The following is a 15,685-nucleotide window of genomic DNA, read 5'->3' as shown; positions in this document are numbered from 1 at the left end:
TTTCCACGACGAATCATCTGAGCAACGCCATCGACCTCGTACGTCCAGACATCCAGTTGTATCACATAACCCCATAACCCCATAAACCCCGAGCAGCCTCCCGGGGACTACGCTGGACCCCTCATACCTCCGGCCCTTTCTGGAACGGCGCACTGTCAGGCGGTCATAAGGTCCCGGTGCCGCGCACGTCACTTCTCTCCTGAGCTTCGCCTCGCTTCCGCTCCCGAGCGGGGCTCTCCAACTTCATCCAGTCCCCCGATGCGCCATTCGTAGTGTCGATCAGGATGACTTCATCCGGGTAGGCCTTGCTTGCTACTCTGAGTATGAATAAACTGGAGCTGTTGCTAATCCCCCGCACAGATCTTCGAAGAACCTCGTCAAAGGCCTCACGGCCTATCTCCAGTCACCCAGTCTGCCGTTGCCCTCAGAAGTCAATGCTATCATCACCAGCTACCTCGATAAACATGAGAAGTCTGAAGAGACCTCGGGAGACAAGCTGAATGATGAACTGGCCACTATCTGGGAAAAGATAGTGTGGGATCGTCCGGAGCGATATGCTGCTTTTCTTGTCATTTTACGAGAGCTGCGTCCAGTCCTTCGAACACCCTCTCGCATATTCAAATGGTGGGACAAGCTTCTGGATCCGGTTCTCGAGCATGTAGCCTCAGAAAGAGGACTGGCCCGAGAGGTACTCGAACATACCCTTGATTTGCTCTCGACGGACGAGCACGATGACCCCGAAGCATGGAGTTCGGGCCAGATGCTCCCGCTGGTTAGTCGCCTGCTGGCTCGCTGGCTGGAGATTGTTCAGTCTGAATCCAGCTTTGGTCCAGCAGCCGAACTCAAAGAGAGGATGATCAAGGATGCTCTGGTGGCTTTTGGCAAGCGAGACCCCAAGGGCTTCATGACAGTCTTGAACGACTTCGTGCTCAGAAAAGACGATCGCAATGCGACGCTGAGTCTCTTGATAGATTTCGTCTCGTGCGGGCCACCACATCTACATCAAATTCTACAAACACCTCTCTTCCAGAGTATCCTGCAATCGCTACAGCGCGATGAGTCTACCAACACTGTTACGATTGCTCTTCTTTCGCTCAACATGATCATGCCGTTTATACCCAGCGCTCTTGTCCAATATCTCCCAACACTCTTCAACATCTACGCAAGGCTTCTGTTCTGGGACAGAGACTCGCTGTTTACAAAACAGCATACCGAGATGGGCGAGGGGAAAGACGGCCCATGGGCCACGATGCCGTGGGAGAAGGTTCTAATGGACCCAGATTTTGACGGAAGCACCATACGTTACCTCAAGAACTATTTTAACCTGCTCTATGGCTTGTACCCGATCAACTTCCTAGACTACATTAGGAAGCCTCAAAGGTATCTCCGACATGCCAACAATCCTGAGGATATCGATGTTCAGGCGATGGAAATCCGAGACAGGTCGGAGCGGTTCAGAAAGATGCACCTTTTGCATCCCAACTTTTACAATCTCACCATCGAATCAGAAAAGACGGATTTGAGTCGCTGGATCAGGAGCGAAGCCGACGAAGTCCTAGCTGACTGTACGGCGTTGCAAATTGAGCCAGGTCCGTCGCCCGTCAATATCCCAGCTGATACATCACTCCCAGGAGTGCCGGCCTCCATGCTCAGCGAGGGCCAGGAACTAGACAGCCGGGAGTTTGCCCTCTTGAGTAGCCCAGTTGTCGACCCTTTATCCCAGTCAATGGCACTTCCGTCGCTGGCGCTTGATCGACCTGGCTCGCAATTAAGTCATTCGACACCTTCTGGATACAATACACCAGAACCTAGAAGTCGAGGCGGTGGTGATAGCCCGACATTGCCACCGCAACTTGGTCCGTCAGCGTCCCACAGTCGTCTTCAGGATTTGATACATTCCAACAAGGTCATCAAATCAGGCCTCCACCAGTCTCTCAACAGCGACAGCGTGCCATCTTTGATACTGAGCCCGCAGGAACAAGCGGGAGAAAAAAGTCCGTTCCTGCCCTCAACCACGCACACATCGCCGCAGGGGGGACAAACCAGCGGGGACTTGGCTGAGCAAGCTGCTATGCTGCATCATGAGCGTCTAATTCTGCTCAATGACCTTCAGTATGAGCGGTTCATCAAGCACCAGCACATGATGCACATGGGAGAGCTGCGCCGGAAACAAGTCAGGGAGGCAGCGACAGAGGCCGAGACTCAGAACCTCGTAATGGCTAATCGTAGTTTGAAACAGCGTTTGGACGAGGCGAAGAGGAGCGAAGCCCAGAACAAAAAGGAGTTCGACAACCGTCGCAATATGTCCAAGAAGTGGGAAGACTCTCTGTCTAATAAACTCAAGGTTCTCCGCGAGGAACAGAAGAAGTGGGTTTTGGAGGAGGCCGAACTCAGACAGCAGCTGGAAAAGGCGCGGGGCGAAATTGCAAGTCTGCGGCGGATTGTGGACGAGGCGGAAAAGAAGAGGTTGGAGTCGGAGCAGAACCTAGAGGCCGTTGATATCAGCACAGCCATGATTGAGAAGCTCAAGGCGGAAATATCTCGTCTTTCCGCTACGGAGCACCTGTTCCACGGTAAAGAGGTCAAGATGCAGCTAGCCGTGCAGGAAGCAGCCGCTGCTGAGGCCAAAGCTGAGCAGCTATCCAAAGAACTTGCGGCGCGGGAAGAGCAGTTGGAGAAGCAAAGACGTCATTACCAGACCGAAATCGATGGCCTGAAGTCTGAACTGGGTAAAGCACTCCAAATCAAGCAACAGACATCGTCCAAAGAGATTGTGGCGGCGTACGAAGGTGCTCTGGCAGCGGCACGAGCGAAGAACACTGATCTCCAAAAACAGTATGGGGCACTCACGAGAAAATACACAGTACTTAAGGCGTCACTGCTGAACATGCAGTGCGAACAGACGGAACGGAGCGGGAGACCAATCGCGACGCCGACGTCGGTGGTGGCTGATGGTAGGCTCGACCAAGGTTCCGGGAGTCCTGCCATGGGTCGGCTTCGGTCTCCTCGTGTACTCGCAGATTCAGATGGATTTGAAGGGTCGCATAACGCCACGCCACCGTTAGAGCCGCTTTCGAGTTCCCTTGGTTCAGTACTTCCCCCTAATCGCCCATCGACGCCACCCGGACGACACGAGACGTCAGGATCGGGCAAGACGAGCCCGCAAACAGAGCGGTACTTCGGGAGAGGTAACTGATATTTCCTTGCCTTGTAAGTTTCGACATGCCTATGCTTATCATGTTTACAGGCGGCGTCCAAAATACGAAGAAGGACAAAAAGGAGAAGAAGGAAGAGAAGTCGGAAAAGAAGGAGAAGAAGGTGGGCACTATTAGAGGTATCCGCGGCTTTGTGTAAGATGAAGGCATATATAGGTATGGCAAGCACGCGTTGTGTAGTGTAGAGACATCTTCATAAGAGTGATCATCACAAGGGACCCCTTCCATCCCATCGCCAAGATTTCTGTAAGGCTCATGAAGTGGACCAATTCCCAACCTCCCGTTAATGGCGGGGATGTCTGCGCCGCAATTGAGGTTCCACTCGGACTTGAGATGACTGGCGCATTTCTTCATGAAACCAACAGGCAGCGGGAATTCTGTAAATAACATCCTCCTGGACGTGTTTGTCGAGGGGGGTCAGTCAGGCACCAGAACGATTGAAGCTGATATAGCCAACTTTCTAACCGCGATCCCAGAGTCCATCAAAGCTGGGCAGCTTACACGGAGTTACATTATCCAATCAGCTTGGAGAACGTCGCGCGCTTCGAGGCTGACGTTGGTGCTTGCGTGCTGTAGACGCTGGACCCTTGATTTTCAATTTCTGTCAATCGCGTCGAGAACTCACACGAGAAATCGACCAGTTGCGCCGAGATTTTGGCTTGAAAGAAACAGACGATACATCAGCTCTTTTTTCACGGACGAGGACATTGCCAGTTGGGACGCGACACCACCCCCGCAATTTCTTCAAGACTTGTGCGCGCGACCTGAGGAGACTTGCGAGCCGGCCGACATAACCGACCGTGTGTTCGTCGCGACAAACGACTCAGATACCACCCACCGAACGAGCGGAATATCATCAGCGCTGTACAGAGAAAGCGCGGCAATGGCGCCAATACCACCACCACCACCACCACCATCACCATCCCAAGCGGCGTCCTCACTCCTCCTTCGCGCTCGATCGCTGCTCCTTCTCGTCTCACGACAAACTCCCACCGACACGATCCCCGCCTCCTACGGCGCACTGTACACCTCCCTCACCCCCGGCGCCATCGCGGGCATCGCCCTCGGTTCTGTCGCTGGGTTTTGCTTGGTTCTCTACCTGTTCTACACGTGCATTAACATTGGCAATGTGGACTCCACAACTGAGGGAACGGCGTCGGTCGTTACACGCAAGTCGCACCACCACCGGGCGCATTCGCGGGGGGAGAGGAGGAGGACGAGGGATATTGAGATTACGAGGACGACGAGGGAGCAGTCTAGGGGACCGGTGATTGTGGAGGAGCGGACGGGGGGTGGGATGGAGAGTGTGATTCTCGAGGAGAGGAGGAGGAGTTATTCTAGGGGGGGAGGGGGAGGGGTGAGGAGGGTGGTGGAAGTTAGTGATGATGAGACGGGGACGGTGGAGGATGAGGTTGTTGTTATTGAGGAGCATTCACCGGTGAGAGGCGGGGGGAGGAGGAGGGAGAGGAGTAGGATTCGGAGTCAGGAGAGGAGGAGTAGTGGGTACAGGGAGGTTGATCCGGAGAGGTTTGCTGGGGGCGATGCTAGGGTGGTGGAGGTGAGGAGATCGAGTAGTCATAGGAGATAGTGGGTGGTGGGCATGACGATGATGATGATGGTTGGTATATAATGGCATTGTATGATGATGGGTTGAACCGACGAATATTTCGAACTGCAGGAACTTTGGATGGTTCAAAAGATGGGTGGATTGTGGGTTTCTGACAGCAAAATGCTTGCATCTCGATCATGCAAGGGAGGTTCGGTAGGGATTTATCTCAGCTTCCAATGGTTTTTTTGTAGCTACCTCGTCATTAGAGCAAAGCTTTTCCATTTCTCCAAGCCCAAAGCTACCGCAGGAACTAATGTCAACCATGGCATCACCACCAGATTAAAGCTTCGGCAGCAAAAAGCCCGGGCTTGGCGCTTACCGGAGCCGGCGATCAACCCCTGCGTTAGAGCCGTTTCCCGGCGCCTTCCCGTGTCTTACCCACATGCTGGAAAATCTCCGGGACCCCACTTTGAGAGGTAATGACATCACCAGGAGAGCTTGAAGGTGGTTCATTCCACACGCAAACGTCAAGCTATCAGTAGCATGTGAAAGCGCTTGATGGTCCGTAAGAGCTCTGCCATGACGTTTGGGTTACTATTTGAATTGGACATCCCCGTGCAATTTTCCTCCTCAACTTCAACTTCCACTGTAACAAGAACAAGAGTTAAAGAACATCAAGCAGCAACGAACATCATGGATCACCCAGTCAACGATATCAAGAACGTGATCCGCTCCCTTACCCAGGGCAACGCGGATGAGCAGGCACGGACGGTTTTCAAATATTTTGCGAAGGGCGCTTCTTTTACTCACCCGTTTTGTCGGGTGCCTTCTTTCAAAGATAGACAGATTCCTTTCACCAATACCACAAACCTCGATTCCAGAGCTTTCATCATTGCCATCTACCGATGGTCCGTCTTCCCCTTTCCTCCTTCCCCTTTGCCCTTATCCCATTGCGATCTAACTTCGTATGTCACAGGTACAAGCTCCTCTCCCCTCGCATCTCCCTCTCCATCACCTCCGTCGCCTTCGACCACAAGACCAACACCCTTTACGTTCGCCTCAACCAAGACTTCTCCATCTGGTTCCTCCCTTTCCACAATGCCCGCCGGGTAGAGCTCGTCTCTCTCCTCTCCCTCGAGGCCCGCTCTTCTTTCTCTTCCCAGCAACAACCCACCGTCAACGGCACAGCTACCAACCTCCTCGTCGAGCCCCTCCCCCATCATCCCCCCAGTGAAGCCTCTACCGACGGCGAGACACTCTATGACGCTGCCTCTGAGACCCGCCATCTCATCCAGGAAGGGGAGAAGCCCTCCTTCAGCGAGGTCGCCGCAGGAGAGGCGTCTGCCCCCTCCAGCCCAATCACCGTCCCTGCTGGAGCCAATGGCGGCAATAAGCTGCAAAAGTTGAAGCAGAGTGGCACCGCCAGCGGCAGTCAGGGTCAGAGTGGTCAGGGTGATGTGAAGTACTACATCACCCACCAGGAGGATCTCTACCAGGTCACGGAGTTCCTCAAGTTCATCTCCCTCGCCCCGGGATCTATGATGTACGGCATTTGGCAGGTATGTGCCGCTGTCTTTTGCGTTTTTGGAGCAATCCTTCTCGGCCCTTTGATGCAGCTTGCCTATGAGGCGGTGGGGATCGGCAAGCAGAAAGGACGGGAGCTGAGACAGGAAGGAAGAGAGGTTATGGATCAAGGACGGGAGGTGGTGCAACAGGGCAGGCAGGTTGTGGGTGGTGTTGTGGGTGACGCGAAGCAGGTTGTGAATGGAGTTGTGGACGATGCCAAAGGGGTGGTGAATGGGGTTGTGGGAGAGGCGGGAAACTGGATCATGGAGGAGGTGGTTGGCCTGAAGGATCATGTTGGTAAGGCGGGTGAGAAGATGGGCGAGAGGATGCAGCAGGATGGGAAGAGGTTGCAGGAGAAAGGGGAGAAGGTCAGAAAGGCAGAGATTTGAAGGTGTAAATGTTGATGAAAAAATGGTTATGTTAGCAACTGAGGTCGATACAACAAGGTCGCGTGAGGAAGCTAAGAGAGGGAAAAGCTAGGTACAGGAAGCAAATGACCAAACCCTGCCTGGCTCGGAGCACCCTGGTTCAACCAGACTGGAACCCTAACCCTAGGCATGGGAAACCATGACAGGTGAAATGTTGAGATTGTGATACGACTAGACAGCATGAGTTATGGTTTTCTATACGTTTCTATACGTTTGATAGGTTATTGCTTTTGGCTTGGTTTTCTTGATTCGGTTAAAAGTCTTTGGTGTTTTATTTTTTCAACCTTATGTTTTCATGATGGGTTATCTGGCTTTTAGTTGTCGTGTTTGTGTCACATTACTCGTATTGTAGATCAAGAATGAAAGTGTAATTTTGTATCATGGATTATGTCCTCAGAGTCTTTTTTCCCATCACTAACCGACGACAATTGATTCCAGCCTCACAAGAATCTCTTCGTCCTGACTCGATGAGAAGATTGGAACAAGTAATACCTCGGCCAGAAACACGAGCTTTAGAACAGAGACATGGTATAACTTTCTTCCCTTCGCCTGAACAAGCAAGCGCTGTCTATTATGTATGGTATGCAAATTGAACATTCAATCACTAAACGTGTCCCAAAACCAGAATGCGATCCAGGATATATATACCCCAACATTATTCACCCCATCAACATCTACAACAAAAACAAATGATGCTATGCCGTATGCTTCATTACAGATATGCCACGCATGGTCTAATGTTGCCTTTTCCTCCTTCTTCTTTTCTCCCTCTCCACCCAATTGTATCCAGTATCATCCTCCTTACTAACCAAAAAATAAGCAATAAAGAACACAATTAGAAAACAAAACAAAACAACACCTGGGTATTTCCCTTTCACAATTATCTGTACAACCCCCGGTCTCTACCGTCCCCATCATATATCCCATTATCATCAACTTCATCCTCCTCACCCCTTTTCCTCATAGGTTAATCAAATCCACATCCGAAAAGTCCGGCGGATTCTTCCCATACACCACCCTCACCTCGCTATCCAGCGCCGTCCCCTCGTTCGTAATCGAAATATACTGGCTAAACTCATTCGTCCTCCCAATCTCATCATCGCTCACCCCCAAATCATCCCTCGGAATCCACACAATCGGCCTCCTCGCCCGCATCGCCGAATGCTGAAACGCCTTGCGTACCAAAACATCCCTCTCCTCCGCCGTCAAGTCCTCCACAGCATCACAATAACCCCCGTACAAAGCATCACCCATCGCGCGCTGAGCCTCGAGGTCCTTTTGCCGCTTCTGTTTGCGGTAGTCGGCCGCGGTGCGGATCGCCTGGTTAGTCTTGCCAGTAGCACGTCTAATCTGCTTTCCGCCCTTGGCAGCCCACTGTCCCGCGTGGGTCATCTTGGACATGACGGTCCCCGTTCGGGAGTGGGAGCGTTTGTGTTGGCCGATTTTCTCGAGCTCAATGTCCTCGCCATCGCCGGTGCCGTTAACGCCGTTGAGATGGGTGTTTTCATCGTCGTCGTAGAGGCCGAGTCGGCGCTCCTGTGCTCGTCGGAAAGCTTCGTCGCGGAGGACAGCCTCGTCTTCAAAGGTGATGGGCAGGTACCGGAACAGCGGACCAAACGACGCATTAAGGATGTATTGGTACAGCGCGGTGAGAAAGAGTGTGACAACCATGATCAGAGCCTGAGGAATGCAGGCTGGCTTGTTGTTCTCATCCTGAGCCAAGAAGAACAAACCCACGAGGCAAAGTTCCATGACATACAGTCCGGTGAATGTCTGATTGATTGCTCGTGGATAAAGCACACCGCCGGTGTCGGTCTTGAAGCGCGTGACGTACAACATATTGTACCGGTGAGCGACCCATAGAAGACCAAATGTGATGATGGCGAAGATGGAAATGATGGGCGCGGCGATAGAGTAGATGAGGGCGATGCAGGCGAAGTTCGTGTACACGGGGAAGAAGGAGCCCCAGTTGATGTGCGGGAGCTGCGTGTTCCGAACCCACTTTGCCCGCGCTGTGTTGTCGACGATCCGAGCCCAGAAATACCAAACGGCGAGTGTTCCGATCTGCAGCAAGGTACCCGAACTCGTGGACAAAGCCTGGAGAATCATGTAGGAGAAAAAGTAGTTAGCAGCTTTGGGAATGTTCTGGGCTAGAATGTTAGGCGTTTCCTGCGGACTTTTCCCCAGCTCCTCTAGGACCTGGAAGGTACCTGCTGCAATAGAGACAACGAGGAAGACTTGGGTAAAGAGGAAGGCGAAATAATAGATCTGGACCATTTCTGACTTCAAGGATCCCGTCTTCTCTCCTTGAAATTCCGCCAGAAGGTCGAGGACGACAGGGACAAGCGCCAGCAGGATGGCCAGCACAATGGCGGGTAACACACCAGCCACGGCCTTGACGATGTTCGTGAGTGTCTCGCTGCTGTTAATGAAGCTAAGCCACGGATATTGCTTGAGCAACGCGTCTATTTGTGACAGGGAGGCTGTCCAGGCAACGGGGATAGCCCAGAGGATAATCATGCCTGCCACGACAAGAAACACAACCGCCCTTCGAAGCCATGCGCTCCACCACATTATGGCCATGTTGTCCCAGATGACATCGTCGGGCGATATCTCAACCATACGGGGTGCCATGTGTTTCGGTACGTGGTGAGTTACTGACTGGCAAGCCATATGGGCAGCCACTTGATGATTGAACTGGATGAACGCCGAGTTCATGACAGGGTAGCGTTCGGGGTTTTGCTGGTCTTGCTCAATCTCCATGTTGAGTTGGGCCAGCTGTTCTCTGCACCAGTAGATGGTGTCGACTTTCTTGTTGATGAAAGGCAGACCAGGCAACCAGTCAGGGGTCCAATCGAGATTCGCTACACGGTGTTGTGGGCGGTTCTTTGGTTTGAGCCACTTCGTCCACTCAGCACCATCTTCTGGATGCGTCCTGTAGTCGTAGTTATAAGCCGGTGGGTATTCCACCGGATCGGATTCATCTTCGACCCAAGGCAATGAGCTCTTGAATTTCTCCCAGAATGACTTCTTCTCTGTCTTGATCCACGGGTACTCGCCACCCTCGTACCCCTGGGGGATTGGGGATGCATAGCTGCCAGTTGGTGGCTTCCAAAACTGGAACCAATACGTCTTCTTATTCACAATCATCTCGTCCATGTTGGTAGCCTTTCGAGTTGTGTTTCCGAAGCTTCTGGGGTTAAAATCGTCGTGCCTTGAGTCGGTCTCGTTGGTGGCGTTGGATGTCGTGTGTTGATGCCTGGTGGACTGGGTAAGTGGTCTCTCGGAGGCGTACGACGTTCTAGGCTTGTCGTCCTCGTCGACGGCAATCTGGGCTCTTCGTGGGGACGAAACATCCGAGGTGGGCGAGTTACCAGGAGACGGAGCTCGCCCCTCGGGTTGATTGATCACGGTGAACCCTCCAGACCTTTCCAACTCATTGTCGATGCCTTTTCCGACAGCCTTTGCTCCTCCGAGAATACCTAGTCCGGCCCCGCTGACCACCGCGGCGCCCTTGCCCAGGCCCTTACCCAAGCCGCGTCCAATTTTGGTGAGAGGATTGCCGCGTTGATTATCGGCCTCGGTATCCTCGGATCCCTCCTCCTGCACATCAGTGAGATCGCCCTCCGGCTTCTTTTCCTCCGCCACCTCTTCTTGCACACTGTGCGGGATTCTTGGAGTGTTGGCGCTCAAGCCTCCGGGGCCTTCAGCGCGCCGTTGAGCCTCCAAGTTCTGAGCCTTTGCTTGTTGTGCTCGTTGAACTTTATTTGCTCTGCCTTCAGAAGTGAAGCGCTGCCTCAGTCCGCCTTCCTTAGCCTGTCTCAACTGCCTGCGCTTCGCCTCCCGGATGAGGTCGCTCTCCGCTGCCTCGAGTTGCTTGTGAATAGCATCGCGTTTGTGAATTTTGGCGAGGAGTGGTGTGAAATCCCGCGTCAACCAGACATTTCTAATGCCCCCCGGAAACACATCAAATAGACCTCTCAGGGCCTCTTCGCTGAGCCACTTGTCCGGTATGGAGCTCACAAGGACCGTATTCGCCGAGGCTCGTAATCTGTGTTCGGCGCTGGTCAAGTAGTCCTGTCGGATCTTGACGTATACGCGAAGTTCGAAGAAGAACACACCACAGACCCAGATAATGACAAGAAGCGCAAGGATCAGGTGAGCCCATCTCCGATGTTGCTTTTCCGGGGGAACGTTACCCCAGGCTAGCGTGTCTAATCCGGTTGGCAGGTCTAGATTAGTCTTGTTGATAGGGTTGCCATCATCATCCTTCAAATCCTCAACAACCGATTTGCCGAGTCCGCCAACAAAGTTGATAGGTACCAAGATCGGAATGACGACGAGAGCGATAGGAATAAAGATGATCAGTAAAGTCTGTAGATATCGTAGGAAGAAGTAGGCGTCGAGTCCACATTTCTTGATGATCTCGCGATCCCTGAACGCCATGAGCTTATAAATGAGTGCAAAATGGCTGGCGGGTGGTGGTTCTGTTCTTTCGCGTTCGGGAACCAGGTAGGTTTTCGGCTTGCTATCATCGCGGTACCCAGTTAGCGCCTTAGAAACGCAACAGAAAGAAGAGGGGTTGGATATGAAGGCGGAGATGATGGAGGTACGCACAAGATTCTGACCAGCTTATTCCGTAATAGCAAAAAGAAGCCCATCTGCACTCCGAAAACAATCAACGAAGCGGCCAATGCAGTCACAAAAGCCACTAAACTTATTCCACGGTCCTGCTGTCCTGATCCTGGCCGCCCGTCTGTTGGCCCAGTAGGCGCCTCGGCTGCGCTGCTGCTCGTTGTCGTGGCAGCCTGCGTTGATGTTGTCGTCAGCGCCTCTGTTGACGAAGACAATATCGATTCCAAGAGGGACGTGGACGCCGACGCTATCGTCGATAACGTCTCCGTCACCGGGTCGGTGACGTCCGGGGTAGGGGTAGCCATGTTGAGCGGCTAGAAGAATGTATGGATCGTATTGTTATCGTGGAAGCTCCGCAGCGTGAACCTGCCGCGGCGAGAGCGATGGTCAACTATCGTAGTCCATGCATAAAAGGGGTTGTCACGGCGTGGTGTTAGAATTCCCGTCAAGGCGCGTTGTAGACGGGAGCGGTGGAGGTGTTTGCTGAGTAGGACGAGGATTGAGCAATAATAAAAACCAAAGCAGAACTGCGGTGTACAAGTACGGAGGTATGATTAGGTGGAACTGGACGGCCGTCGACCCGGCTTGGTGCTCTTGTCGATGTCGTGCCGGCCAGCACTCATGGATATGTTGAGATAAGAGGAGCTCCAGAGTTGAAATGATGCCCTGGAAGCTTTTTGAGGCCCCCAACGGCGGCTTGAAACCCCATGGGAACCCTGCTAGCCAGCTGGGTCGCTTCGAGCATTTTGGCCAATACAGGGGTGTGATTGGCTGCGTCTCAGGAACTGCAAGTGACGTCGGCGGCTGCTGCTGTCCAGTTGATCGCTTCCCACTCTTTGCTGCAACTGTGCCACTCTGTTCCTGGAGAGCAACCATGATTGTGCCTGTGGCGCGCGCCCTCGAATCGTTGTTCGATGGGGCAAGTGACTCAAGAGATAGACGCGCGCTTCACCTTTTCCCTTTGTTGAAGTCTGCCAGCAGATCTGCTAAGCTATCGCTGCTATAATGACTCCATCTGTTTTTAGCTACTGATTGCTTTGTCCCAGGAAATCGTCCCTCTCTCTTCCCGTGAAACATGTTTCAAGCATTTCCCTTCCCGCGTGGTTGGGCGGCCCGTCCGTCATTCATCTGAAAAGACCCACACACGCCTGCCTTTGGTGGGGGAGGCCCGTCTCGGGCAGCACAATGGCCAGCATAACCTCAAATGAAAACATGGCATAAATACGATTACGGGCGATGATGTAGTGCTTTATGCATTCGCGGCATCTCAACCTCCGCAGTCCCGGCTACCTGGTTTGGTATATATGTGTACTGGCAGAGAGGTGCTCCCTATTGTTACCTACCATCCCAGTAAGCCCACTTCCATCAGATAACGTTCTCATCAAATTCGCTGACAAGGCCGATGACGGCGATGGCTGGCCGCTGGAATGCGGGGGACAAGCTGTGGCACATGCACTAGAGCACAAAATGCGGGGGTTTTAAAAGCTCCGATTTCCACGTCGATATATTTTTACCATATTGTCGATATGTGTGGAAGACCAGTCTAGTAGCCATTGCAAAGGAACCGGAGACTTCTCTCCATTTCATTCTAACTTTATCTCTGTGCAGATTGCCGACGGATTTACGGTAGCTATAACACTCGGTTTGGGCGGCCAACTGTGTAGCCCAGGTCAAAGCCATAGTCTGCACCTCAGGATCCCAGAGGCAACCGGCAGGACCGGCCTGGTTGTGTTTCCACGCTGCAATTCCGAAGTCTCAACCGCGACTCCGGCAAATCCATTTTCCTCAGCTTCTCCGGGGTAGATCCACGACCCGATCCAGATTCTCCCGCAGCCGGCTGGAGACAAGTTTTCCCCGCATCCGCACGCCCGCAGTTCACTCACCCCACACTTCCGATCTGAACTGAACCCTTTGGCAGCTGGTAGAGAAGCTTAGTTCAAGAGTTCGGAATGCCGTGATTCTGCAAGTAAGAAATATACATGCATTTGCCATCCCCACTGCCGTTCCGCTGTTGATCCAACAGCGTGAATGTCCACACCAATCTGTGATGGATATTGCCCACCAGACCAGCTGCCGAGGCATGGACCCCGGGTCGTGTAGAAAGCTATATATCCACTGAATATCATTTATTTTCTCGTCGTTCTTGTTGACTGCTTCAGCTCTTGACACAGTGACATCCCACAACATCACCTCTTGGACAAATCGCTAAACACCTGCCCCCTATTTCAGTCCAAAGATACCTACCCCTAAATAGCATTGTCACCAAAACAACATCAAGATGCCTCACTCCACGACCGCAGACGTCTATGACCTGCGCATCGTCGTCATCGGCGCAGGTACGTCCCCCCTCAAAACAACCCCCAGACCCACCCCCAGATCTCTAACAACCCTCTCAGGCATGGGAGGCTTAGGCACCGCCCTCGCCTTCGCCAAAAAGGGCTTCAAAAACATCTCCGTCTACGAAACTGCCTCCAACCTCGGCTTCGTCGGCGCGGGAATCCAAATGCCACCAAACGTCATGCGCGTCCTCCACCGCCTCGGAGTAGCCCCCGAGATCGAAGCCGAAGCCACCGACGTCCAAGCCACCAGCATCAGACAGGGCAGCACAAACGAAGAGCTCGCCCACGTCTCCATGCCTGACATTCGTGAGAAATATGGGTTTCCTCATCTCACCGGTCACCGCTCCAACCTCGCGGGGAGTCTGTATAACGGCTGCTTGAAGGAACCGGCGATCAAATTCCACTTTGGCACATCCCTCGTCAACATCACGTGCTTCGCCCCCAAGCCAACGTTGATTTTCAGGTCCCGTGCTCAAGAAGAGGAGTTCACAGTTGAATGCGATATTTTGCTTTCGGCGGATGGGATCAAATCCCTTACCCGGTCTCACCTTCTCAGGGCGTCGCACAACTTGACGCAGACGGAAGAGGAGGACACCGGCCAGGCTGCGTATAGAATCATGCTCACAAGGGAACAGCTTGCCCCTTTTCCGGAGCTGATCAAGTTGCTGGATAGCAGCACTGTGGTAAGATGGGTGGGTGAGAGGAGGCATATTATTGCGTATCCTGTCTCTAACCACAACATTTACAACATCTCGACTGCTCACCCGGATACCAACTTTGCCTCGGCCACGTCGGCGACGTATACCACCAAGGGCTCAAAATCGCAGATGCTGTCGGTGTTTGAGACTTTCTGCCCGCTGGTGCAGGATATGCTTAACCTCGTACCTGATGGTGAAGTCTGCGAGTGGAAACTGCGGATTCACAAGCCTCTTCCTACTTGGGTTCACGGGTCGGTTGCTCTTGTTGGGGACGCGTGCCATGCCACGCTTCCGCATCTCAGTCAGGGTGCGGCGATGGCCATTGAGGACGGGGCGGTCTTGGCCGAGGTTGTGAGCGAGATTCCGGCGGAGAAGATTCACGATGGGGAGACGATTACCAAGACGTTGAAGGTGTATGAGTTGCTGCGAAAGCCGCACTGTACCGCGCTGGTGGATCTGGCGACTCATTCTGGACGGGTATTGCATTTGGGAGAGGGCAAGGCGAAGGAGGAGAGGGACAAGGCATTCAAGGAGAACGGAAAGTCAGGGTCGGTGCCTGACAAGTGGGCTAGTCCGGACGTGCAGAAGATGATTTATGCGAATGATTGTGTCAAGGAGGCGAGGGAGAGGTTTGGGGAGTTGTTTGCTAGCTTGTAGAGAGCGGGGTGGTTGTAGGAGTAATGATATCGCGAACATACTTTCAACGTCTCTACCCTGAGGCTCAAATGGGGTCGCCTTTCGTATAGTCACTGGTGGGCATGAAGCCCATCATGACAAATGACCAGAGGACCCCATGTATAGAAAGGTGAGATGGCGGCTGCCAGCAGGCCTCGGATCCAGATGTCCTGAAGAACCAGCAGTCAAGATTCCAGGATACACGGTCGAGAATCTAACTATCACTTGAAAGCCAGTCTTTGGTGTAATGGATTGTCTGTCACAACCTTGAACTGACACCAAAAGCAGCAGCCCTCCTGGCCAGGCATTGAGAGCCACCTCATATTCCCCGACCCTGTGCAGAACTATCACATACGACCATAACCAACTGAAAACTCGGGATCCCGTCCGCTCTCCCCTAGATAAGCAGTTGAGTGCCGAACTAGTACTCAGGTGGGTGACCACTGGGGAATCCTCGGTGTTGTATGTTTTGTCCTATTTTTGAACTCCACTTGACTCCATCGACAAGTCTTGGCACCCACCGCCTTTTTGTATGTCAACATGGAAGAAGTAGGCCAACGAAACATGACTTGTGAGGTGG

The 15,685-nt window shown here is 52.9% G+C and overlaps 5 protein-coding genes across 5 annotated transcripts; 4 read left to right on the top strand and 1 right to left on the bottom strand.

Annotated features, from left to right (window-relative positions):
* Positions 1 to 284: 284 nt before the first annotated feature.
* On the top strand, positions 285 to 3,354 carry QC762_603270 (uncharacterized protein; the record flags this gene model as incomplete). The annotated part of the gene is made up of 3 exons (XM_062892014.1): positions 285 to 298; positions 361 to 3,188; positions 3,248 to 3,354. 3 exons carry the CDS (start codon positions 285 to 287, stop codon positions 3,352 to 3,354), a joined length of 2,949 nt encoding a protein of 982 aa, XP_062740463.1.
* A 744-nt stretch (positions 3,355 to 4,098) lies between these two features.
* Positions 4,099 to 4,803, top strand: QC762_603275 (uncharacterized protein; the record flags this gene model as incomplete). Its single annotated transcript, XM_062892015.1, has 1 exon — positions 4,099 to 4,803. One exon carries the CDS (start codon positions 4,099 to 4,101, stop codon positions 4,801 to 4,803), a length of 705 nt encoding a protein of 234 aa, XP_062740462.1.
* A 519-nt stretch (positions 4,804 to 5,322) lies between these two features.
* On the top strand, positions 5,323 to 7,183 carry QC762_603280 (uncharacterized protein; the record flags this gene model as incomplete). The annotated part of the gene is made up of 2 exons (XM_062892016.1): positions 5,323 to 5,672; positions 5,741 to 7,183. 2 exons carry the CDS (start codon positions 5,323 to 5,325, stop codon positions 6,717 to 6,719), a joined length of 1,329 nt encoding a protein of 442 aa, XP_062740461.1. The 3' UTR covers positions 6,720 to 7,183.
* A 71-nt stretch (positions 7,184 to 7,254) lies between these two features.
* Positions 7,255 to 12,608, bottom strand: QC762_603290 (uncharacterized protein). The gene is made up of 2 exons (XM_062892017.1): positions 11,376 to 12,608; positions 7,255 to 11,286 (listed from the first exon to the last, which is right to left on the bottom strand). The coding sequence occupies exons 1-2, from the start codon at positions 11,696 to 11,698 to the stop codon at positions 7,719 to 7,721; spliced, it is 3,891 nt and encodes a 1,296-aa protein (XP_062740460.1). The 5' UTR covers positions 11,699 to 12,608; the 3' UTR covers positions 7,255 to 7,718.
* QC762_603300 (uncharacterized protein) lies at positions 12,418 to 15,238 on the top strand. The gene is made up of 2 exons (XM_062892018.1): positions 12,418 to 13,729; positions 13,790 to 15,238. The coding sequence occupies exons 1-2, from the start codon at positions 13,672 to 13,674 to the stop codon at positions 15,085 to 15,087; spliced, it is 1,356 nt and encodes a 451-aa protein (XP_062740459.1). The 5' UTR covers positions 12,418 to 13,671; the 3' UTR covers positions 15,088 to 15,238.
* The last annotated feature ends 447 nt before the right edge of the window (positions 15,239 to 15,685 follow it).

This window comes from Podospora pseudocomata, chromosome 6, assembly GCF_035222375.1.
Source record: "Podospora pseudocomata strain CBS 415.72m chromosome 6, whole genome shotgun sequence".
Taxonomy (NCBI): domain Eukaryota; kingdom Fungi; phylum Ascomycota; class Sordariomycetes; order Sordariales; family Podosporaceae; genus Podospora; species Podospora pseudocomata.
The sequence above is the reverse complement of the archived record's forward strand: the minus strand, read 5'-3'. Positions and strand labels throughout refer to the sequence as shown.